Raw genomic sequence first — 23413 nt, 5'->3', positions numbered from 1 at the left:
GTACCCCTGAATAGACCTTACCGGGGAGGCTGAGAAGTGTGATTTCCCTGTAGTTGGAACTCACTCTATGTTCCCTCTTCTTAAATAGGGGAACCACCACACCAGTCTGCCAGTCCAGAGGCACTGTCCCCGATGTCCACGCGATGTTGCATAAGCGAGTAAACATGACACGCCCACAACATCCAGAGCCTTAATGAAGTCCGGGTGGATCTCATTGACCCCTGGGGCCTTGCCACTGAGGAGCTCTTTGACTACCTCAGTGACTTCAACCCCAGAGATATGCTGTGCTTCCCCAGAGGAAGACGTGTCTGTGGGATTGAGCAGGTCTTCGAAGTACTCAGCAGCGCCCCATCGCCATGGCACACCGCTTTCCCCACTTAAGACGCCGAATGGTGGACCAGAAATTTTTTTAAGCCGTTTGCAAGTCGCCTTCCATGGCCTCGCCAAACTCTTCAAATGTCTGAGTTTTTGCCTCGGCAACCGCCGAAGCGCTTGGCCTGCCGATACCTGCCACCTGCTTAAAGAGTCCCACAGGCCAGGAAGGCCCAATAAGACTCTTTCGTCAGCTTGACGGCATCCCTCACCGCCGGTGACCACAAAGGGGTCTGAGGGTTAATTCCGACTTTCTTGACGGGAATGGCAACCTGTCATACAGGGACTGAAAAACTCAAATCAGTGTGTAAGATACCCCATACCCTGGAATATACGTATATATGAATGCAGTTTTTTTCCAAATCCCAAACGCTTATTAATGGAAACATTCCTTATTTTCTAATGATGTACAGCAGCAATTAATTGTGGTGTTTTCCATTTGATTTGGAGTCCTGGTCCTATAGGTGTGTCATGATTACTAACTCAGATCACCTGAAGCAATCATGTGGCGCCTGGGTGGGCGCCTTCTGATTGGCTGGCACTTCTCTCTTAAGCGCGCTGCGTCCAGAGAACAGTGTCAGAGTGTACATTTGTAACTCTGTGTGTTTCTCCTGATATCCCGTTCATTTAAGAACTCTGCTTACCCGTTTCTGCCTGCCTCCAATCCAACCTGTTTCCGTCTCACGCTTTGATCTCCTCTCCAGCCTTGGTAAACACGACCTGCCTGATTTCTGCACTCCGATTGCCCACTCGATCCGAAGCTATCTCCCCGGCGCCGCTGCTGACGTCTGACGGCCACCATGTCTCCAGCAATCCCTGAACGCTTCCTTAATAAAAGAACTAAAACGAATGCTCTGGGGTCCACTGGTCTGTTCTGGTTTTGTGATAACGAGTTAAGATAGCAGGCTAGCAATATGCTTTTAATATTGGGTTAACATGCATTAAACACAAATAACAAAAAAGGACAGTATTATTTCTATCAACCCCAAACCTGACAAAACAATCAATATGTAACACATTTTGTGCTCTCATGTTGTTTCAGTGAACATCCCAAAAACATGGTAACCAAGTGAAGCATGCCTTTGGCTTGAACTGCAGAAGTTCTACTCCATTTAGTATGTGGGCCTCAAGCATCCCCAAATTCAACCTAAGCACCCCCAAAAATTGTAGCATTTTTAAAACTCTCTTTTCCTTAACAGCAGGATACGCTTAAATATAATGAAAACAGTTAGCTAAAATATAAAAAAGGAAAACAAAAAAACAAAAACGTGAACAACGCAACGTTTGAAATACTCCACAAGGTATAAAATAGTTCAGCCCATTTCATTCATAGCACCACTCTTGCCCCACTCCCCACTCCCTTTCGTTTGGCCAGTGTCACATGCGGCAGAGCGTTGGAGTCTGTGGAGCCCCTGGTGTAATTCGATGAGAGTATGCCAAGAGTGTGAGAATTCAATTTTTTTTTTTTTTAAGGAACATTCAATTCACAAAAACGGCCTTAAAACAAACATTCAATTAATAAAAACAGCCTTAAAACGAACATTCAATTGTTTAAAAAAAAACTTTTTAACCAAAAAAACCTTTGGCTAAATATTTTAATTTAAATGTTATCATAATTGAAATGTAAATGTTATGTCAGTTCAACTGAAATGAAAAAACACCCAAATGTCTGAGCCTAAAATCAACCCTGGTTTAATCATATTATTTATTGTCTGCAAATGAATTAGTTCATTGTGAACCTCACCTGTTGCCAAAAAACAGCTGGGACAGGCAGCAACAGACTGCAAACTTTGTAAGAAGAATTTATTGGATAATGGATAGGTGGATTTTTCATTCATCATCCCGATGCACATTTTTCTTAAAGGCTCAGATATTTTGTACTGTTCCTCCCCCACAATTATGCATTTCTTTTGAAAAATATTCCACGTGCCGGGGGACTCGAAAAGTTTTGTCTCAAACTTGACCCATATGGCTCGTTTGCTTTAAAACAGTGACGACATCGAAGGAACAATACATTTTCAAAATGGCTGTTACCATTAACACAACATCTGACGGCAGCTTCAAAACAGACAGCGATTGCATACCGCTCATTTCTGCCTTGAGATAGGCAATTGTGGGTTTTTTTTGCCGCATGTTGGTATAATTTTGTCGGGCTAGTGCTTTGTTCGCGTCGGGGCTGTTGAGGCTTTTCCGTTTTTTGCTTTTTTTATTACTGGTTGGCAATTGTTGGCCGCCCACCATGTTTTTTTGGCAGGCTCGCTTGGCATTAATGGCAGTTTTGCCGTGTCCCTTAGTTTATTACGGGCCGGCTTGGCGTTTACCGCCTGTCGCTTTTCTTTGTTGGGTTAGGCTGGCTGTTAATTCCGAACCCAACAGCCTGGTGTTAGTGCCGGTTTTACCGTGTTCCTTGGTTTGTTTATCCCCGGACGGCTTTGTGCTTGTCACCAGCTGCATTGAACAATGTCACGTTTTTTGACCTGCGTGATAACCACTCAATAAACCTTTATTCCAACAAGACAAACTTAGAGTCCTTTATCATCTCACCAACACGTTTAGTTACTATGAGGAAGGAGTCTAACTATTCTTCCGTCTACAAACGAGAAAATGCACTTCAGTGCCCCGTGCAATCTATTGAGACATTTCGCGATTAAGGGCTATACAAATAAATGTGACTTGACTTGATCATATCCATTGGCGCTTTTGGTTGTTGGTTCCTGGTTAGCCTCGTTGCATGTTTTTGGGTAACCTGGCAATAGCGCCTTTTTTCCCGTGTCCTTCGGTTCGTTCCCGGCCGGCTTTGCGTTTATCACCAAAGCCTTTGCCGTTTTTCGTTGTTGGTTCCCAGTTAGCCTGGCTGTTCACTGCTCGTTTTTCTGCCAGGGCTGCGGGCGCCCTTTGTTGATCGGTCCCGGTTAGCCTCCCCTTAAGTCAATACGTTGGCACAAAATATTTGTCATGTAGTCTCCATTTTTCGTTTTGTTTTACTTTGTTAGGGCTTGCTATCATAGCATAAGATTTTTTTTTTAGATTTTTTTTAAAGGGGGGATTACTTATCGTATAATTCAGTATATTATGAAATGCTAAGGATGGAACGATTCCTCTTTTTCCTGATACGAAACTGCAGGGAACAGAAAAGTTCATGATTCAAGATAGACTTAATGACCTACTGTAGCTATGGTTTAACTGGTAAACTGTCCTTTTCTTTGCTGTGTCATCTAAAACAGTGGCATGCATTTATATGTGGCACAGTTCTGAGGTTGTTTTTGCCGCTTGCCCTCTGTGCTACCATTACTGTATCCATACCTGAGACACAACGCCTACCCATTCTCCACAAATCGATCAAGATTTTTCTTAAAACACTCGTAAACTATTTGACGAATGAACACGTAAAACAATAGGGCGACTGGTTTGCTCGGGTGCTGCTGTTCTTTTGACGACGTCACAGTTCAGGTTGACAAAGACAAGACATGTTGTCTACAAAATGCATTATCTCAGAAAATAATTGGAATATACTGGTGAAATAGAAATAGACTTAGTTTATACAAAAACTATGTACTATTTTCTGACCTTTTCCATGTTTAGGATTTTGGGATTACTTTTAAAAAGAAACATTGGAAGTTTGGAAGAGACAAAATATGTGACCAAAAAATAAAGAGCATTTTAAAATATTTTACTTCTGCAAATGCCCTCCTGAATTCATAGCTACAATGAGTTATTTATTAGCATAGTGCGTCTACTGTATGTTGCAGCAGCAATTAGAAGATTTGCAATCACCCCATGTGTTGTCCTGCAACGTGTTAGTCATCTTCCAAGGGCGCGATATCAACGGCAGTGTCCTGGCGGAAACGTGTGGTGAGCGCCCCCAGGAGTTCATGGCACAAGCATTGGCAAAAACCGTACAGGACCAAGAGAAGCAATGTGGACGGAACCAGGCTGACAAGAAGCACGCCAGCCCACTTGTGAGCCATCATTAGGAGATAGATGCCCACGGGAAGAGAGCTGAAGTATACCTGCATTCAGAAACAAACACATATGCAGGTCTATCTGTGAAAACATATCTTGCGACTATTTTACAACATTGTAATTTGTTGCATGCTGTGAACTATCTTGGTCGGTCTCTCGTGGTAGCTTCTAGACTGCCCGTGACTTTAATTTTGTTTGGTATAGCGAGCAAATTGTTGTTGCAAATAAAACTCGTACATCAAAATTTTCATGTGTATGGTATAAAGAGGTATCATTGGCACTCCGGTTTCCTCCCACGTTCCAAAAACATGCATTTCAGGTGGATTGGCCGGTTCAAATTGTCCCTAGGTGTGAATGAGCGAATGAGTTGTCTGTCCCTGTGTGCCCTGCGATTGGCTGGCAACCAGTTCAGGGTGTCCCCTGCCCACTGCCCGGAGATGGCTGGGATGGGCTCCAGCCCCCCCGCGACTCTAATGAGGATAAGCGGTACGGCTAATGAGATGAGAGATGAGATGAAATATACATATATATATATATATATATATATATATATATATATATATATATATATATATTTATATATATATATTATACATACATACACTGTATATTGTTCTTTCTTTATGGAAATTCACTTAATTGGGTGGTTATGGAACGTGTTAACTACAAATAAATTAAGGGAGTAATGTATTATAGAATTGTCCCTAGGTGTGAGTGAGCGAGCGAGTTGTCTGTTCCTGTGTGCCCTGCGATTGGCTGGCAACCAGTTCAGGGTGTCCCCTGCCCACTGCCCGTAGATAGCTGGGATGGGCTCCAGCACCTCCGCGACCCTACTGAGGATAAGCGGCACGGATAATGGATGGACGGATTTATTATAGAAGAGTAAAATGTTATAAAAGGGAATTGTTGTATAAACCAGTATTTCCTTCCTAATACACTTTTTAATAAAATACGGTACCTGCCAAAATCAAAATTGGCACTGGCCTGGAAGAAATGAAATGTCTTAGCTCCAGATGGACGTCTCACTGAAGGTATCGGTATACAATTCAAACTAACCAGACACAGCGCACCCAGCAGGCAGCGTGGCAAAGGATGAGCTATCCATGAGCTGCACTTGCGATTGGAAAGATCGCAACCCAATGAGTCTTGGCTTGAGTGCCTGTACAAAGCGACTGCAGTTGCGTTCAGGGTCCTCAAGGAGTTCAAAGATGGGGACTCAGTCGCCAGCTCCATTATAGTGATCACTAGGCAGTCTGAAGAACTCTGGATGTGCTCCGCACCTGAATATATGACATGCGGATGTTGAGAGCACAACAACGTAAGATGGTTAGCCAACTTAAATGGATATTGGTTCAGTTGCAAAATATATTTTTGTAACATATTGTTTTGCCATTGCATGAAGTTTGCAGCTTGGTTGTGAGAGCAAACCATCTTTTTTACTGACTCAAGTGGAATTCAAAAGCCTCACCTAGCATTTTTCCAATGAGGTTGTACCTTTATATACAGGGACCTCTTGTCACAGGATGTCAGACAGACCCAAATGCAAGATACAAGTAGACGTAAAACAGGGATGTGATCAAACCTCAATAGGGGGCGCTTATTCAATAAGCAAAAGAAATAATAATTCACTATGGATCAGGGAGGGTAGAACTGCGATTGCTGAGGGAGGGAAAGTTGAGAGTCTTGGGGTGGCAAAAGTCTGAAAAAGGAGATTTGGTAGTACCTTTAAGGAGTTGGCTGTTGGGAAAGGTGTTGGGATGAGGAGGGGACTACCGAGGAGAGAAGACTTGGTATAGAAAATTGGGAGGAAGACTTGACAGGGAAACTTGAGAGGGGGCTTCGGGGTGGTAAAATCTTGAAGGGGACATATGGGTACCTTTAAAAAGATGGCCGAAGTGTAAGAACTTGGATGTACTTGGAACGAGGAAGGAACTGAAAAGAAAGTCATGGGAGGAGAAGCTTGTCCTCTTGGCTAATGAATGTCTTCAAGAATCAAAACGTATCAGCAACATGCGGTGAGAGCATTTATGGTAGAGGTGGCTAATTGTCTGATCGGAAGCACATAAGGAGAGGAATTGTGAAGGGAATGAAAAATAGGGTACTACTGCCATCTCTTAGAGAAGCAGCAGGACTGCAGGCACCAAACCATGACACCTCCAAACACAAGAAATGAACCCGAGAATTTCGGAATACAGGTATTAATTCCTACAAAAATTGTGCTCGCTATACAAAGGAAAATTCACAATTTAAAATTAGCAAATAGCATTTAAATACGGGGAACACGCATAAGTTTACAAGTACGCGATCTCTGTGATTCATTCTTGCAGGGGATATTTGAGCTACAAGCACGATCCTGGATTGAATTAAGCTCTTATAAATGGGGTACCACTTTACAGTATTTCTTGTTTACACAAAAGACAAAAAATATGCTAAATAAACACAGGTAGTTCTATCAAGGAACATGTTGCTGCACCATGCTTAAAGCAGGGCTTTGTGATCACTGGTGTTAACAGCCAGAATATTTCATCCATTACTCTATTTCAGTGTTTTTCAACCGGTGTGCTGCCGACCTTGTCTAGTGTGCTTCAGGATATCTCCGACTATTGTCTTTGCTAACACATGCCATCGTTCAGAATCTTTGCTTTCTTCCAGTAATCAACCGAGTAACTCACATTCATTCATATTTGTAGGTGTCAGCATATTGCTTTTTTACTAGTTGTTTGGGAGGTGGTACAGGGAAATATATCAAATAATTAATTTGTTTTGCTGAAGTTTTTTTTTAAATTTTGATTATTTTCATACATTATAGAAAACAATCTGAAAAAAGTCAGAACAAAAATGATGCACCTTTGCTCATCTTAACTTTTTTTTGTAGCAAAACAAAAGAGAAAATGAACTAAAACTTAAAAATGGAATATATATTTTAAAATAATTTAAAACATAGAAAAGGTTAAAATTACAGCATAATTAATAACCAAAATGAATCACCTGTGTTACCTCCTGACAATTTGACCCCCTCGTTGTTTGCAAATTACTGACAGCACTAAGTTCATTTGGATGCTAAATTGGTCACAAAATAGACTTCTATATTTACTGTGTTTATATAGCTAGTTACATGTTTATGTTATATGTAAATATATGCCAGGGCTTTTTAATTGTTTTCTGTCACATTCTCCCAAGGTCAACCTTTTTTTTAAGGGGATCACATAATATTGGTGAGGAAAAAACAAAGGTTGGTCGATATTGATTATAACATGTCACCTCCATCCATGCCAAATCTACGCCTTTTGGCATGTTTTCACCAAAAAACAAACTCAAGCGTCTTGTCAGCGTGATTGGGTTGTAATGTCTCTAAATGACAGCTTAATTTATTAGGCGACGTGCTGTCTGCTGCCACCATTTTTAACATATGAATTACACCTGTCTTTGCTCGTCTCCCTCCAAGGTCAGAGTGAAGTGCTACGGGAGGAGACCTTTTTTTGCTTCTTTACCCCAGCTCTCTAAATATTTTTTCCATGGGCTAACTTAAGGGCTTGCTACACTTTGTGTCCAAACTTCATATTAAATGCACTGTGTGGAGGCTAAATGTAAACAAAACACTCTTCCAACGAGAAGGCCACATCCCCCTAGTGTAGTGGAGGTGCAACTGCACTTTATTCTGGTAAATTTATTTTTTAAAAAGGCGCCTCCCCACCCTTTACGGTGCTTTGTGGCTCGCCAGGGTGGCCCGCCCAACTATTAGAGAACCACCACTTTATGCAGAATGTCAAACTTTGTGTTTGTGTTCACAGTTTTACAAATTACAATTAATTGTTCACTAAAAAGGCATACACTACCTCTGGTCTCTGAAGTATTTTGTCATCAAGGATTATACCCTTTTTGATAGCTGCTAAACAAACCAGAGAGAAGCAAGGGCAGATGAGACATAATTCAATTTAAACAGTTAATGGTAATTCACTTAAGTTGGAATATTTGAGGTGTAAGATTTCAAAACTCGTATCTGAAGGCAAGGACGTAGGTTTTATCTATGCATTGATGGAGACATTGCATATTTGTAAGTCATCACATAATATTAGGAGGGACAAACCAATGATTGCTCGATATGTGTGTGGACACGTCGTCCCCTCCGTCGACACGAAAACTACGCCCTTGTCTAAGGGGGAACGCCAGTCCTAAAAGCAAAGGATTTCACCTGTCAGTGAGTTGGGCCTGAGCACAAGCTCTCCAGGCTGGACAGCTATTCCTCCTGTACCTTGCCAGGTCCGCTCATCACTTGAAAGAACTGCGAGGATGTGGCGATCGTCCTTTATCATCCATACCTTCATAAGGACAAGGAGAACAGATAGGAGTCAAGGATTTCCTGAATAAGAAAGGTCTGCATGTTAGACACTTCTCTTGTGATGCCTTGCATGTTATTATGTGCTGAGGTTTAGAACATAGAAAATGAAAGTGTTATGTAGCTATCGGAATTTAACTTGTATTAATCATCATTTAAAGATATTCCCAAACAGATTTTTTTTTTAATTTAGGCACAGGGAGCATTGTTCCACTCACCAACCATGCAAAAATGTTTTAAAATATTCCACCTGCTGGGGGACTCGAGAAATTTAGTCCCAAAATTGACGCATCTGGCTTGTTTGCTCTGGAGCTGTGACATTATTGGAGGAACACAATTCCAAAACGGTGAACCAAATTAACACAACATGTGAGGCCAGCTCCATGTTTTGGCATGTACCATAGTTTATTCCCAGCCTGCTTTGCATTTGTCGACAGTGCCGCTTTTCGTTGTTGGGTCCCGGTTAGCCTGGCTGCTAACTGCATGATATATGGTCGGCCACTTTGCCGAAAAGGCTGTTGCTGGGTTTTGTTGACTGGTCATGGTTATCCGCTCGTTGGCAGCTCTCTGTGTGTTTTCTGCCAGTTAGTCCCTTTTTTTTTTCAATCGCCCGGTGTTGTACCATTACTACATCCACCTGAGACGCAACACTTAGGCATTTTTCACAACAAAAATAAAAAATCAAGATTTTGCTCTAACACTTGTAACCTTTTCGACTAATTAATATATAAAACGAAAGGCCTGCTAGGGTGCTGGCGTTCCTCCGTCAACGTCTCTGCTCGGGATGCCAAAAACAAGACTTGCTGTCTTCAAAAAGTATAATAATTGGAATATACCAATAAAATTTAAATAGATTTTATGTTAAAACATGTGCGATTTCCTAACATTATGTATGTTTAAGATTTTGGGATTACCTTTAAGGTGAATAATTGTAAAGGAAAAATGAATGAGATAGGCAGAAGGATAAAAATGAGATGGGTGAGAACAGAGGCAAGAGGAAAGGAATAAGCGCTAAGTTTATGGGAATGGAAGTGAAAAGGATGGAGATAGATAAGAGAAGCAAATAAGAGAAAAAAAAAGCAAGGAAAACATGAGAAGAGACAACTAAAATGGGGAGCAGAAGAGTGCTGGTCACCTCCTCTTGTGGGAGTCGAGTCTGGTGACGACAAAAGGGACATGTGAGGACGTTCTGTGATGCCTCGCCTGGACGAAAACAGCAAACATTTTGATATGAAAAGCACAGTTGTCCAAAAAAACCTTTGTTTACTTTCCTTCCTCATGTTGCAATGTGTTTGCTCAGAGGTGTCAACCTGGGCCTCAAGTCCTGCATGTTTTTTAAGTTTTATTTTATTCAACTCCAGTGATTCGAATCTTTAGGATTGGTAAATGAAATGAAATGAAATGATCTGCATTTATATAGCGCTTTTCAAGTCAAGACTTCCCAAAGCGCTTTACATGGTGCTTCACATTTCCCAATAGCGGCCATGCAGCCATGTGAGGCGCTAACCTGCTTATTGGGGGTTTAAGGGGTTCAGTGTCTTACCCAGGGACACTCCGACATGAGCCGGGATTCAAACTGCGACCTCTTGATCCCAAGACTCTACCTCCTGAGCCACTGCCGCCCCAGAAAAGGTGAGAATTTATATCACTTGAGTTCAAGAAAACAAACCTCCAAAAATATGCAGTACATGCGGCCCTGGGGGGATCCTACACCTGCGTCCTATCATCCACCCCCTTCCACTTATTAAGGACCTTGTATAAAATGACTAGACTGGCTGCCTACTCTGACAGATTGTTGATTTCCATGCTTTCCTGCCTGCCCATATCCTAACTTCTTGACACCCACGCCATGCCCCAGAAAGACTTCTCATATTCATCCAGCCGTGAGTTTCGGACTGTGTTTATTTTGCCCAGTTCATACCTTCCCCCCTATGCAGAGCCTGTTTGCCTTAGCTACCGGTGATTCCTTTTTTTAAGTAACATGCCCAATCCCAATGACCCATGTCCGGGGAAGACTCACCCACATCCAACATCTTCTTGAGACATTTGGCGCACAGTCGATGTAGACAAGCCAGAACTTTGAGCTTGTGGCCGTGAGCGTCGAAGCGATTGTAGCAGATTTTACACTCCAGCTCGTCCAGCATCATCGCCAACGACTCAGCCGACGTCGCCATCTGCTCATGCTGACCCATTACTGCGCATAACTAAGGGAACGTCACTTTCTTCTCTGACGGCCAGTCTCACCTTGCCTGGTGGTTCCCTTTTAGTCTCCGATTCTTCGGGCCGTTGGGTCATCCCAGGGTTTGTCTGAGGAAGAAAACATGCGATTTCACTTGCTGGTGATGCAATCGGATGCAGTAATGCTTGGGCATCATGGTGATTTGCCCGCACATAATCAGCCTTCCTTGTGAGCATTGCCTGACGGGCAAATCCACACAAGGACATTTTGCTCTCTTTTCACGCAAATGTCGTCTGGTCACACACACCCAGGCAGTGACGAATATTTATAGTGGCAGCATGCAGTTGTTATGTAAGCACCTCTAAAAGGGAATGAGGGACGTTGCCACAGCAACAGTTTCACTTGATCAGCCAATAGGACAAGTCCAATTTGGTGTCAGCTGGTTATCAATCATTCCCACTAGCACCTCTACATAATTACTCGAAGAGGGGATATAATACATGCTAACCTCTGAAAAGACAGTAAAATCACCAATGTGTCATTAATAACTCCCCAATCAGCCAACTATTTATGGTAATTCAAATATTAAAAGGTCATTGTTTAACTTAAAGGGATAATGTTTATTATTTGACCACTGGATGTCGCTGTAAGGTGTAGTGCAACTGAAAATGAGTGGTAAAAAGCACTAGGAAAAATACAAACTCAATGTGACCAAATGTCACCAATGTTTTTCTCATTTTTGCCCAATTTCCACAAGCTTTTTTTGGGGTGGGGGGGTGGGGTGGGGGGCGGATACCCTTAGGAGAAAGATGGCAGACAACCATATAGGCTCTTTCTAAGTGAGTCTCATGCTAAGTAAAACAAATAGAAATTTCTTGACCTATGAGTTTTTCAAAAATACACAATTATATGAAAGTTTTCTGTATTTATTATTCAAATCAATATAGTTTTTTTTGTTGTGTTGTTTTTACCACTAAGAGGTGCTAAATAACCAGTGTATTAATAATGCCTTTACAGAACAGCGTTATATTTTCAGTGACGGGGTAATCTAACGAATTACTTTTTCTGCATTTACTACTCCGTTATTGTTACGGTCAAAAGATGTGCGTTACTTTGAATGAAGCGGTATTCCGCTTTCCTGCGAGTTGCTTTGGTAATGTCTTTTCGGATCATCTAACCATTCAAAATATCGGCCACCATTTAGTTGGATAGCGATTACGAATATAGTATTTACTAATGCGCTGAAAGAAAAGGCAAATGAAGGCTGAATTTTGAGAGCACCTGACTCATGTAGTTTGCGAATGAAACGGCTTTATGAAAAAGAACTTGGAACCGGGAACCAGCTACCCACAAATCGAGAGCCGGTTCTCTCAGAGACACTATTTTTCTCTTTTGATCGGTCAAAATGAAAAACTTTCAGGGATTCTGTACTGTTGATTTAGAATTTGAGGATAAAAAAGTTAAACTTGTTTTATATTTTATATTTTTCTTTGTAGGTTTATAAATATTTTCATTTATGTTTTTTGGTGTTATCCTTTATGTGTTGATTTTGCTTTGCCCCGCCTCCCCCCCTTTTTTAAGTAATCTGTCTATCTATCTATCTATCTATCTATCTATCTATCTATCTATCTATCTATCTATCTATCTATCTATCTATCTATCTATCTATCTATCTATCTATCTACCCTGGTCATATCCCTCGAGAGGGTTGACAGACAGCAAGACAAACACATACAAAAACAAAGAAAATAAAAAAGGGAAAAAGTAGCAAAAAACACACAAAAATCTTTGGGGTCCATGGCCAACTCAAATGCCCAACACCCAAACAAGTTAGGCACCTCGGCACCTAAGTCGGTTATGCTTTTGTCCCTCCAGATGAAACGGGAAACGGGACAAAAGAAAGCGGCCATGTCACTCGGGTCAGGGTGACACAACACACTCTTTTGTTCAACAGCAGGGCCCGACAGCTTTCACTGGCTTACCCCTGCCGCATCATACAGGTGCCCTGCCCATCCCTTAGAACGCGCCCAAACATCCTACTATCCTTTTACAACAATATATAAATATATATATATATATATATATATATATATATATATATATATATATATATATATATATATATATACTGGACTGTCTCAGAAAATTAGAATATTGTGATAAAGTTCTTTATTTTCTGTAATGCAATTAAAAAAACAAAAATGTCATACATTCTGGATTCATTACACATCAACTGAACTATTTCAAGCCTTTTATTATTTTAATATTGCTGAATTTGGCTTACAGCTTAAGAAAACTCAAAAATCCTATCTCAAAATATTAGAATATCATGAAAAAGTATACAAGTAGGCTATTCAACTAATCATCTGAATCATCTAATTAACTCGAAACACCTTGCGAGGGTTTCCTGAGCCTTAAAAACACTCAGCTTGGTTCAGTAAAATAAATCACAAGTATGGGGAAGACTGCTGATCTGACTGCTGTCCAGAGGACCATCATTGATACCCTCCATCAGGAGGGTAAGACACAAAAATAAATTTCTCAAGGAGCAGGCTGTTCACAAAGCATAGCCACAAAAAGTCTGTTGGAAGGGAAAAATGTGACCGGAAACGCTGCACAACCAAGAGAGATGACCGCAGCCTTAACAAAATTGTGAAGAAGAGCCGCTTCCAGAATTTGGGGGAGCTTCAAAGACAGTGGGCTGAAGCTGGAGTCCAGGTATCAAAAGCCACAGTTCACAGACGTGTCCGGGAAATGGGCTACAATAGCCGTATTCCCATGGTCAAGCCACTTCTGAACTCAAGACAACGGAAGAAGCGTCTGACTTGGGCTATGGAGAAGAAGCACTGGACAGTTGCAGAGTGGTCCAAAGTCCTCTTTTCAGACGAAAGCAAGTTTTGCATTTCATTTGGAAGTCAAGGCGCCAGAGTCTGGAGAAAGGCGGGAGAGGAGCAAAATCCAAGTTGCTTGAAATCCAGTGTGAAGTTCCCACAGTCAGCAATGGTTTGGGGAGCCATGTCAGCTGCTGGTGTTGGTCCACTGTGTTTCATCAAGTCCAGAGTAAATGCAACTGTGTACCAAGAGATTTTAGAGCACTACATGCTTCCATCTGCTGAAAAGCTCTATGGAGATGAGGATTGCATTTTCCAGCATGATCTGGCACCTGCCCACAGTGTCAAAACCACCAGTTACTGGTGCAATGACCATGGCATCACTGTCCTTGATTGGCCTGCTAATTCCCCTGACCTGAACCCCATCGAGAATTTGTGGGGTATAGTTAAGAAGAAGATGAAAGACACCAGACCTACAAATGCAAATGAGCTGAAGGCCGCTATCGAAGCATCCTGGGCATCAATAACACCTCAGCAATGCCACAGGCTGATTGCCTCCATGCCACGCCGGATTGATGCAGTAATCCGTGCAAAAGGATTCCCAACCAAGTACTGAGTGCATCAATGGACATTTTCAAATGTTTGATTTAGTTTTGCTGTTATAAAATTATTTTTTTACTTGGTCTGAGGAAGTATTCTAATATTTTGAGATAGGATTTTTGAGTTTTTTTCAGCTGTAAGCCAAAATCAGCAATATTCAAATAATAAAAGGCTTGAAATAGTTCAGTTGATGTGTAATGAATCCAGAATGTATGACATTTTTGTTTTTTTAATTGCATTACAGAAAATAAAGAACTTTATCACAATATTCTAATTTTCTGAGACAGTCCAGTATATATATATATGTCTATATATATCTATCTATCTATATATATCTATCCATCTATCTATCTATATCTATCTATCTATATATATTTATATATATATCTATATCTATATATATCTATATATATATCTATATCTATATATATCTATATATATATATATATATATATATATATATATATATATATATATATATATATGGCAGCACGGCGGCGCAGTGGTTAGCGCGTGTGTGGCACAGATCCAAGGTCTTGGGAACCTCCTGTGTGGGCTCAAATCCAGCTACCGGACTTCCTGTGCAGAGTTTGTATGTTCTCCCCGTGCTTGCGTGGGTTTCCTCCGGGCACTCTGGTTTCCTCCCACGTTCCAAAGACATGCATTTCAGGTGGATTGGCCGGTCCAAATTGTCCCTAGGTATGAATGAGCGAGCAAGTTGTCTGTCCCTGTGTGCCCTGCGATTGCAACCAGTTCAGGGTGTCCCCTGTCCACTGCCCGATGATTGCTGGGATGGGCTCCAGCACCCCGCGACCCTACTGAAAATATGCGGTGCAGCTAATGAGATGAGATAAGATGAGATATATGTATTGTTCCGAAAAAAGTGTGACCTTTCCTCCGCGGAACATGAGCTGATGGCTCTTGTGTGAGTGGGGACTGGTTGGGCAGCGGTGCCGATATTTGGGAACGTCATTTCCGTTTAAGTGTCTCTTAAGGAAAATTTCTGCGGGACATCCGTGGACCATTCTTTGGAACTTGTCTCCGAATCTGTGGTCTATCAAAGCCATCAGAGGTGCAAACATGGTGAGTGTTGTTGCACATTTAGGTTGCCCAACGAGTGTCTCAACGCAACTACGATTTACTTTATTTTGTCCTCAATTTACCGTTGAATGGATATTGATGTATGCCGACTGATCACGGGAAGCGAAGATAGGCGAAACGAAACTAGTCGAATGGGGTTTGAATTAAAACATTTGCCACTCCTAATGTTTTCAGTGGAATACTTGTGTCAGTGTTTCAATAAACTTAGTTTGAATTTTGTGCTGCTAGGTAGCGTGCCTTGCTAGCATGGCGGCTAAGCCGGTCGACGTTAGGTAAACGTTGCTTTCCAAAGTGCTTGTTATTTTGTCGAAACGATAAAATAAGCCACACAACAACGTTTCATTTTTAAGTTATAAATCTGAGCATTCCAATAGGAAAGCTACACCGAAGCAATAATCCAAACGTGTGGTTATAGAAGACATCTCGTACAAATGTTTTTCTCCGTTCGTATTCTCCCATTTATAAATGGGTTGCATTATGGTCATTTCCCTGAGGATTTATGTGCAGTTCCCTTACCCTTTCCCCGTTAATTTGCTGTACAGTTTCCACTAGTGATTGCACTCTCGTTATTTATACTGAATTATCCGATAAGCTTCTCCATCAATCAACCTATGGCATCAAGATTAAGCACAGGGTGTCCCAAAAAGATGTATTCAAACTTCGACTTTGAGTAGCCAATAAAATGTTATTTCAGATTTCATGTAGAAATGGTTGATGATGGGCTTACACTAATGGAAAAAAACGTTTTTTCAAAACATTCTGTGAATAGAACGCTGAAGTATCATCACTTGAGCTTTATCTTAACATTTCCAGATTGTTTTCGAAGCTTAAATGAATTTCAGACCAGTAGTCGCAATTATTACTCCCAAATCTGACATGGACAAAGGCTTTTTTTTGGTCTGTATTCTCAAAGTGTGTATGTAGTTTCTGGACACCTTTTATTGACTATGAATTGAGCAGCGTATTTTTTTTTTATGTTTTGCAATTGACACAATGGTCCAGGAGGAAACCTACAGTGGAACAAATTTCCTCAAATTAAAAAGGGATAATTAAGAAGTAACTAATTTAAGGTGGCTTTTGTCATTTGAGGTGTTCTTAAAAAGTTGAATGTAGAATCTTTTCTCATTAAGTGTGAGTTAGAAATGCCCAACTGAGTTAAAAGAACCTTTAAAGAATTTCCCCCACTGCTCCCAACTGCTGTTATCTTTTAGCAATGGGGACACGTAACAGACTAGGTTGCAGGGGAGGGGTGGTGGGGAGTTATTTCGTGCTCATCCCTTCATTTGTTTTGTTAATGTTGTTTTTAATGTCTGCACATTTAACAAGTCTAATCTATTTGTGACGAGATGTAATGCTCTTGTGTAATTGCAAGAGACCGCGGATTGAGCCTTGTGTGAGCAGACGACAATGGTAACAAATTAAAAAGGTGCTGTTATCCTAATTTCAAAGGATGTTTATGATTAATCCTGTCGTTTTAATGTTAAGAACCATGTTTTTATTGATCTCTGTAAAGCTTACATGGAAATGTAAATAAAAACATTTCATTTTTTTGACATCTAGCAAGAGTCATAACATTTAAGGTTAGATAAAATAATTCAAGGGGATATTTTTGCTGGGTGTTTTAACAAAAAAGTGTCAGGTCGTATAGACCAGAGGACAACAGGAGGGTTAAGTATACACACTAAAACAAAACCAGCACAGAATATCAACTTATCTTTTAGAATTGATAAACGCATCAAAATTGCAATACTAGTGGGAAAAGTAGCAATTGGCTTTTTTTTTCCCTCTTAAATCCTGCAGCCCTCATGTAGCATAAAAATGGTGATGGTAAGAAAAGGCCGGTTTTAAAAACGGTCCTAATACCAACCTAAACCCCCAAAAGGACGGATGAAACATTATCAGAGGGTGTCTAAGAAATGCACTCACTTGAAAGCCCCAAACGAGAAGCTTTACAGAGGCTGCATTTATGACTTAAGCCAAACAATGGCATCTGCAAGTAGAGAATTTCAAAATTCCAGACAGCACCTTTAAGAAAAATCATAAATGATAAGGGGTGCCATAATTTTAGTACTTTATGGTTAGCGTCAATCATATTGTGGTTTGCCTTACGTGTCGTGTTTTATTTTCAGACCGTTGGCAAGAGCAGCAAGATGCTGCAGCACATCGACTTCCGCATGAGATGCATCCTGCAGGATGGTCGCATCTTTATCGGAACTTTCAAAGCTTTTGACAAGCACATGAACCTCATCTTATGCGACTGCGATGAATTTCGCAAGATCAAGTAAGCGCCACCATGTTCTAACTCTGGGTTGGCAAACTTTTTGATCCGCAAGCCGCTTTTCGTTATAAATATTGGCAAAAGAGAATTTTTTTTTTTGTAACTACTGATGGTCTCGGAAAAGGTGATGCAAGCCTATCCAATTTTTCATATTGTCGCTCTTATTTCAAAGGGACGTATCTCCATTTGGCCTTTTCCTTAAACATACAATTCATGCCACAAACCCAAAACTTTAAAGTCTTTATATGTTAAAAAGAACATGTTTTTTTTTTCTATAAAGACCATTTTGCCAAAGTGCTTTATGTTTGAGTGTTTTTTTTAAAAGTCAAATAATCTATTGTGTCCCCTTTCTTGGCAATAAATTTGATCAAATCCAATATGGCATGCTCAAATGTTTCCCCCCCTGTAATATGATAAATGTAATGATTTGTAAGAAGCAAGTTAAGAAAATGTAGTCAGCTATTTTAATGATGGACACTGCGGACCAAATTGTCACCAAATCATCCAGTTTTTATTGTTCTTTTTCTACCAGTTTTCTTAGATTTTTAACATTTAGCAAGACTAACTAAAAACCGTAGTTTGCCCTCTCTGTTCTAACTTTTGCAGCAAAGTGTCTAATAATATTTTCACGCCCATTCAGGCCCAAGAACTCGAAGCAGCCTGAGCGGGAGGAAAAGAGGGTCCTCGGCTTAGTCCTGCTGAGGGGGGAAAACCTGGTCTCCATGACAGTAGAGGGCCCACCTCCCAAGGACGTAAGTATGCAAAATAATTCAGTGGAAGCTTCCTCCAGTGGCACGCAATGGAAGTGCTATCTACCTGTACTTGGCTTGAATACTGTATATTTCGATTTGTTTCCTGGTTCCTAGCTAAAGACACTCGCAGAGTACTAAAGCACAAGTGGTAATTTTCTGAAAATTCGTCTGGTTGTTTTGGGGCCTATAAAGTCCCTTACAAACACAGTCTTGAATTGGGATTTGTAAAGTAGTTAAAATTTAGATTCTATTTTGATGATGCATTACACAAGTCATTTTTTGTAGAATAAAAATAATAAGGGGTCCTAAAACGGACCCTTGAGGGACTCTATAGCTAATGCAACAAGTCTTGAATTGCTGTCTCCAATCTGTATGTATTGAGAAATATTTAAGAGGTAAGAGTTTACCCAATGATGATTACTTTTATGCTGGATTGCTTTTGCAGTAGTATATTGTGATTTGTTTCAAAGGCTTTTCCAAAATCTATGAATATACAATACTTGAGCTTGACTGTCTGCTTCCTTTGTCCCGTCAGACTGGCATAGCTCGTGTCCCTCTTGCTGGCGTGGCTGGTGGCCCTGGTGTTGGACGGGCAGCAGGTCGCGGGGTCCCTGCCGGAACTCCGATGCCACAAGCCCCCGCAGGGCTGACTGGGCCTGTGAGGGGTGTTGGCGGTCCTTCTCAGCAGGTACAAGATGTCCGTCCATGCAGATTTTCCCCTATGTGCTAATTTTGGTCTTTCTGGGAAGGTAATGACACCACAAGGAAGAGGCACTGTCGCTGCTGCAGCGGCTGGCGCTAGCATTGCTGGGGCGCCCACGCAGTATCCACCAGGACGTGGAGCCCCTCCTCCGATGGGCCGCGGTGGCCCACCTCCTGGTACGCAATATTTTTGTTTTCAGCCTTTTCGGAGGTCATTCGCCTTAGTATATCCGTCATTCTATCAAACTTGTATATAACAAAAACTATTTCAGTGGCGAGCTTTATTGGACTAAATTTGGCCAAGGGGTAGGGAGGAGAAAATTTTGTTTTTATTTTCCCAGTCTCAAATTGGACACCTCAGCAATGAATGATGAAAAAAGATTATATCTTTTTCCTTACATCCTTGCTGCCCTTTCAAAAAGATATGTTTCCATTTTTTTTTTGCATAATTTTCAGTGTAACCATTAAGAAATACTTTTTTTTTTTTTTTTTTTTTTTTTTTTAAATCCCGAAAGCAGTCTTTTTGGAATAGCAGCGACAATAAACATCAAAGGTCCTATCAGGAATTTGGAACTTTTCTACTTGCGGACCCCATCTTCTGGCTTAAATTATCATCCTCTGTCAAACTCTAATTACGTGCATTTCTTAGATGTGCTCCAATCAGCTCTTTTCACCCTTTTGGGGGGCTTGGGTTGGTGTTTTACAGTTTTCCTGCTAAACTAACAAACTGCGACAACACGAAAAGTTATTAACCTAGCACCCCCCACCCCCAACCCTCTCCTCGCACCTAATGTGTTGCGTTGCGTGTCCCAAACAACATTGCTTAAAGTAAGATAAAAGCAGTGCCGCACCCTCAATTAATAAATATTTAAAAAAACGTGTAAATCTAATTTATTGTAGTTCTCCTTAAATACACAATTTAACCAAATGGGTTTTAGAAAACTCAGAATTGAAAGGTAAATGTAATAATAGTCTGTGCAATAACTTGTGCAGCCCTTTGAGACTCTGTGATTAAGGGCTATACATTATGGGGATTAGTGGCATTAAATGTAGATTGTTCCCTCCGTACAGGTATGATGGGTCCGCCTCCTGGTATGCGGCCCCCAATGGGTCCCCCCATGGGCATGCCCCCGGGCAGAGGAGCCCCTATGGGCATGCCCCCCCCTGGCATGAGGCCTCCTCCCCCCGGCATGAGAGGTAAGTTTTTCATTGTTGACTTGAATTTCTCGATGTCAACTTTAAATTGTTTCCATGCAGGACCTCCCCCTCCTGGCCTGAGACCTCCCCCACGACCTTGAAATGGAATACAAGAAACATTTTGTACAGTTTTTTTTCCCTTGTTTCCTTGCGGAGTCTGAATGATTTATTTTTAAATAAAGGTGGACATTTGTCTCTTGCCATGTGACCATTTGTGCCTGTAGATTTTGGATCTAAATTTCAATTAAATCTTAAAAAAACTTCAATAAGACTTGACTAGTAAAGTCTTTAAACATATATTTAATTGTGATAAGCACTTGAAGGTAAAGTGCGTGATATTTAGTGCTTCTTAGTGGTACAAAATATTTTCAGTAAAAGAGAAAAGATTGATTTTTATGATAGACAAAAATACATGAACTCTCATTCCAATGTTGGTTTTATTAAGTATTCATATGTTTTAAAAATGTGTTCTTTTACATAGTGGAATCCATATGTAGTGGTCATGTTTGTCAGACATCTTGCTGCTATTTGGTGCCCATATAGCACTGGTTTCATTTGCATAAGACAATACTGTGCCAGTTAGTGGTCAAATATTACACAATATACCTTTAGGTTATTTAAAAAACGCATGTATTTTTAAAAACTTTTGTATTATACGATATTAAGTTTTGTGCATTATCTGTCAAAATAAAAATTTGAACAGAGGTGGAAACTAAAAATGTTTTTAAAATATCAGTTTAATCAAACAAATTTTAATTTTCTTAAGTTGCAGCCTCAGAAAATTTTTAAACTCTATTAAAAACTGGGGAAAAGAATATCTTAGATATTGGGAGGTATAGAACATACATAGGTATTTTGGGTTATTGTAATAGGGACTAATATTTAGTGGCTCCTAGTGGTACAAAGCTTTTTCAGTAAAAAACATTGAATTATGGGCAGAAATACATACCAATGTCAATTTTTCTAAATATTCATAACTTGAACTATTATATCTTTAACATAGCGGAATCCATAAGAATTGCTGACATGTTTGTCTTTAATCCTGCTGTTGGGCTGTGGCACTGGTTTTGGTTCACGTTAGATAATCATACCTGTCAACCTGTACGTTTTTGCCGTACAAAGTACGTTTATTATGCATTTTAAGACATGTACGGCGTTCAAGAAAATCTACAGAAAAACGCAAATTTGTCAATTATGGGTACCATCCGGTATACATCGACTATCACGAAACGGCAAATCAATCAAGTCAAACGAGTTCGCTGCGGAAGCCTCTATCTCGGTATCGTTTTTTTTTCGAAGCGAGCGGTTTGATGCTACTGTGCGCATGCGTCTGCCGCATGGGGATTTCCCATCATGCACCATTCAGAAAAAAAAATATGGTGAAAGATTATTTTGTACGGGAAAATATGACAGTTTGTACGGGCATGAAACCGTGGAGGTTGACAGGTATGGACAATAGAGTGCCATCTAGTGGTCAAATATGACAATTTACCTTTAAAAAAATGACACAATCTGCTGTTTATTGATTGATTTGTCATATGACAAAGTTATCCATTTTTGGGCTGCTAATTTCGACCAATTAATTTGAGCTGGAGCCTATCCCTCCCGTTTTGGGGGGTATGCATATTTTTAAAGCCCAAATATGTTGACAATACCATTGGACAAAGAAAGATATCTAAATTCATTTGTATTTCACAAAAGTGCTGTGTATAAAAACATCAAATATACAACAAAATCACTCCCAAACTAACATAATGGATCGTCAAATACACACACTCACACACAAAAAATGGGTAAAATATTATAATAATAAAACATGACATCACAGCCCCAAACACTAGATGTACAGGAATGTTTTATTTTGAACAAAAATAGTAGGAATAGAGGAAATTGGAGTGGAAATTGCAGTATTTTTAAACCCGAAATCCGAAACAACTGCGTCTGCCTAATTTGCTTAGAGACTCTTGTCTGTTTTCAAACAATATGATTTCAAGAAGGACCGCCACTCGAAATATGCTGGCTAGAAAAAGCTAACTGGAAACGAACACTATGAAAAGGTGAAGAAACTGGAAGCTGTTTTAACGGCACAGCAGCGTTTTTTTTTCATGAGACCCTGCGAGCCAATTGCAAATGCTACAAAGGCGAGCTACAATGTGGCGATGTTAATCTCAAGAGCCATTTGAAAGCCGTAAGAGACGACTCTTTTTGGTGAGCCGAGCTGATAGACAACGGCTTCTTAAACTAGCAAGCTAGAATATGAAATATAAAAAAGTAAAACAAAACAAAAATGTGAACACCGTAGCATCAGAAACACAATACTTGGCCGCCTGTAAATGGTTTAGTCCATTTGATTTTTAAAACATTATTATTTTGTTTAGGGAGTTTGGAAAAAACATTTTTTAAGAACAAGTAATGTTTATTTGTTTAGCCTTTCATCACAAAAAGTCTAAAAGAGCTATGCAGAGTTCCATTACAGCATTCCCTGATCCCAAACCTATGAGGGCAAGGAAAAACTTAAAAACCTCAGCAAATATTTTTCTCACCAGCCAACCCAACATCGACCTCGACAATCTCCCGTCCTTCCCGGTTATCCACTCCGGCATTGGTTACAAATTAAATTCTCCCACAGTGCGACACGAGGCGAGAACTAAATAAGAAAAGAAACAGTCCCGGAGGAGCAGCCAAGTATCGATAGACCAAACAAGAAAATTGGAAAAAGTTTGGGAAAGCAAAGGAGAAATTAATTGAAGCCAAGAACAATTCAAAGAAACCCCTTCAGATTGTAAAATACCTCATACAAACAAAACAGACAAAAATCAGCAGCATTCCCGATGAGGCAGGAAATAGCCAACTGAAGAAAAAAAAAACATAATTAGACAGACTGTTCCAAACACTACAACCACCTGTTGGGAATTAATTATCAAAATGTACCTTTTAGCTTCTCTTATTGGCCCACGTCTCCCCGCAAGATGGCGTCTCGGCTCCTCCCATGGGCGTGCCAAGGCGTTGTTTGTGCCCAACGATCTCACAACACAGCGCCTTGATGTCTCGTTTTCCCAAAACAGCGCCTGTCGTCCTTTTTTCAAAATTTCCTAGACAAAA

General features: G+C 40.4%; 2 protein-coding genes across 3 annotated transcripts; one reads left to right on the top strand and one right to left on the bottom strand.

Moving 5' to 3' along the window:
- Nucleotides 1-2158: 2158 nt before the first annotated feature.
- LOC148363571 (E3 ubiquitin-protein ligase RNF182) lies at nucleotides 2159-11304 on the bottom strand. Of its 2 annotated transcripts, none has more exons than XM_088337510.1 (6): nucleotides 10916-11304; nucleotides 10692-10845; nucleotides 9807-9874; nucleotides 8528-8654; nucleotides 5392-5615; nucleotides 2159-4382 (listed from the first exon to the last, which is right to left on the bottom strand). In XM_088337510.1, exons 1-6 carry the CDS (start codon nucleotides 11114-11116, stop codon nucleotides 4170-4172), a joined length of 987 nt encoding a protein of 328 aa, XP_088193636.1. In that variant the 5' UTR covers nucleotides 11117-11304; the 3' UTR covers nucleotides 2159-4169. The 2 variants fall into 2 exon arrangements, with proteins under 2 accessions (XP_088193636.1, XP_088193635.1); XM_088337509.1 differs by having other exon boundaries at nucleotides 10692-10854; nucleotides 10916-11301.
- Nucleotides 11305-15218: 3914 nt separating this feature from the next.
- snrpb (small nuclear ribonucleoprotein polypeptides B and B1) lies at nucleotides 15219-20519 on the top strand. Its single transcript, XM_088337508.1, has 7 exons — nucleotides 15219-15364; nucleotides 17512-17663; nucleotides 18301-18412; nucleotides 18948-19100; nucleotides 19162-19291; nucleotides 20186-20311; nucleotides 20372-20519. The coding sequence occupies exons 1-7, from the start codon at nucleotides 15362-15364 to the stop codon at nucleotides 20410-20412; spliced, it is 717 nt and encodes a 238-aa protein (XP_088193634.1). The 5' UTR covers nucleotides 15219-15361; the 3' UTR covers nucleotides 20413-20519.
- The last annotated feature ends 2894 nt before the right edge of the window (nucleotides 20520-23413 follow it).

Source organism: Urocampus carinirostris, chromosome 6 (assembly GCF_059441175.1).
Source record: "Urocampus carinirostris isolate Australia breed hairy pipefish chromosome 6, RoL_Ucar_1.0, whole genome shotgun sequence".
NCBI lineage: Eukaryota > Metazoa > Chordata > Actinopteri > Syngnathiformes > Syngnathidae > Urocampus > Urocampus carinirostris.
Note: the sequence above shows the minus strand (reverse complement) of the source record. Positions and strands in the feature narration are given on the sequence as shown.

Coding starts and splice junctions, on each gene's coding strand:
- LOC148363571 (XM_088337509.1), bottom strand. CDS start 11,116: ATGTCCTTGTGTGGATTTGCCCGTCAGGCAATGCTCACAAGGAAGGCT. Junction 9,875..10,691: donor CAAGAAGATGTTGGATGTGG/GTGAGTCTTCCC, acceptor GTTTTCGTCCAG/GCGAGGCATCACAGAACGTC. Junction 5,616..8,527: donor CAGGCCCAACTCACTGACAG/GTGAAATCCTTT, acceptor TCATATATTCAG/GTGCGGAGCACATCCAGAGT.
- snrpb (XM_088337508.1), top strand. Junction 18,413..18,947: donor AGGGCCCACCTCCCAAGGAC/GTAAGTATGCAA, acceptor TTGTCCCGTCAG/ACTGGCATAGCTCGTGTCCC. Junction 19,292..20,185: donor CCGCGGTGGCCCACCTCCTG/GTACGCAATATT, acceptor CCCTCCGTACAG/GTATGATGGGTCCGCCTCCT.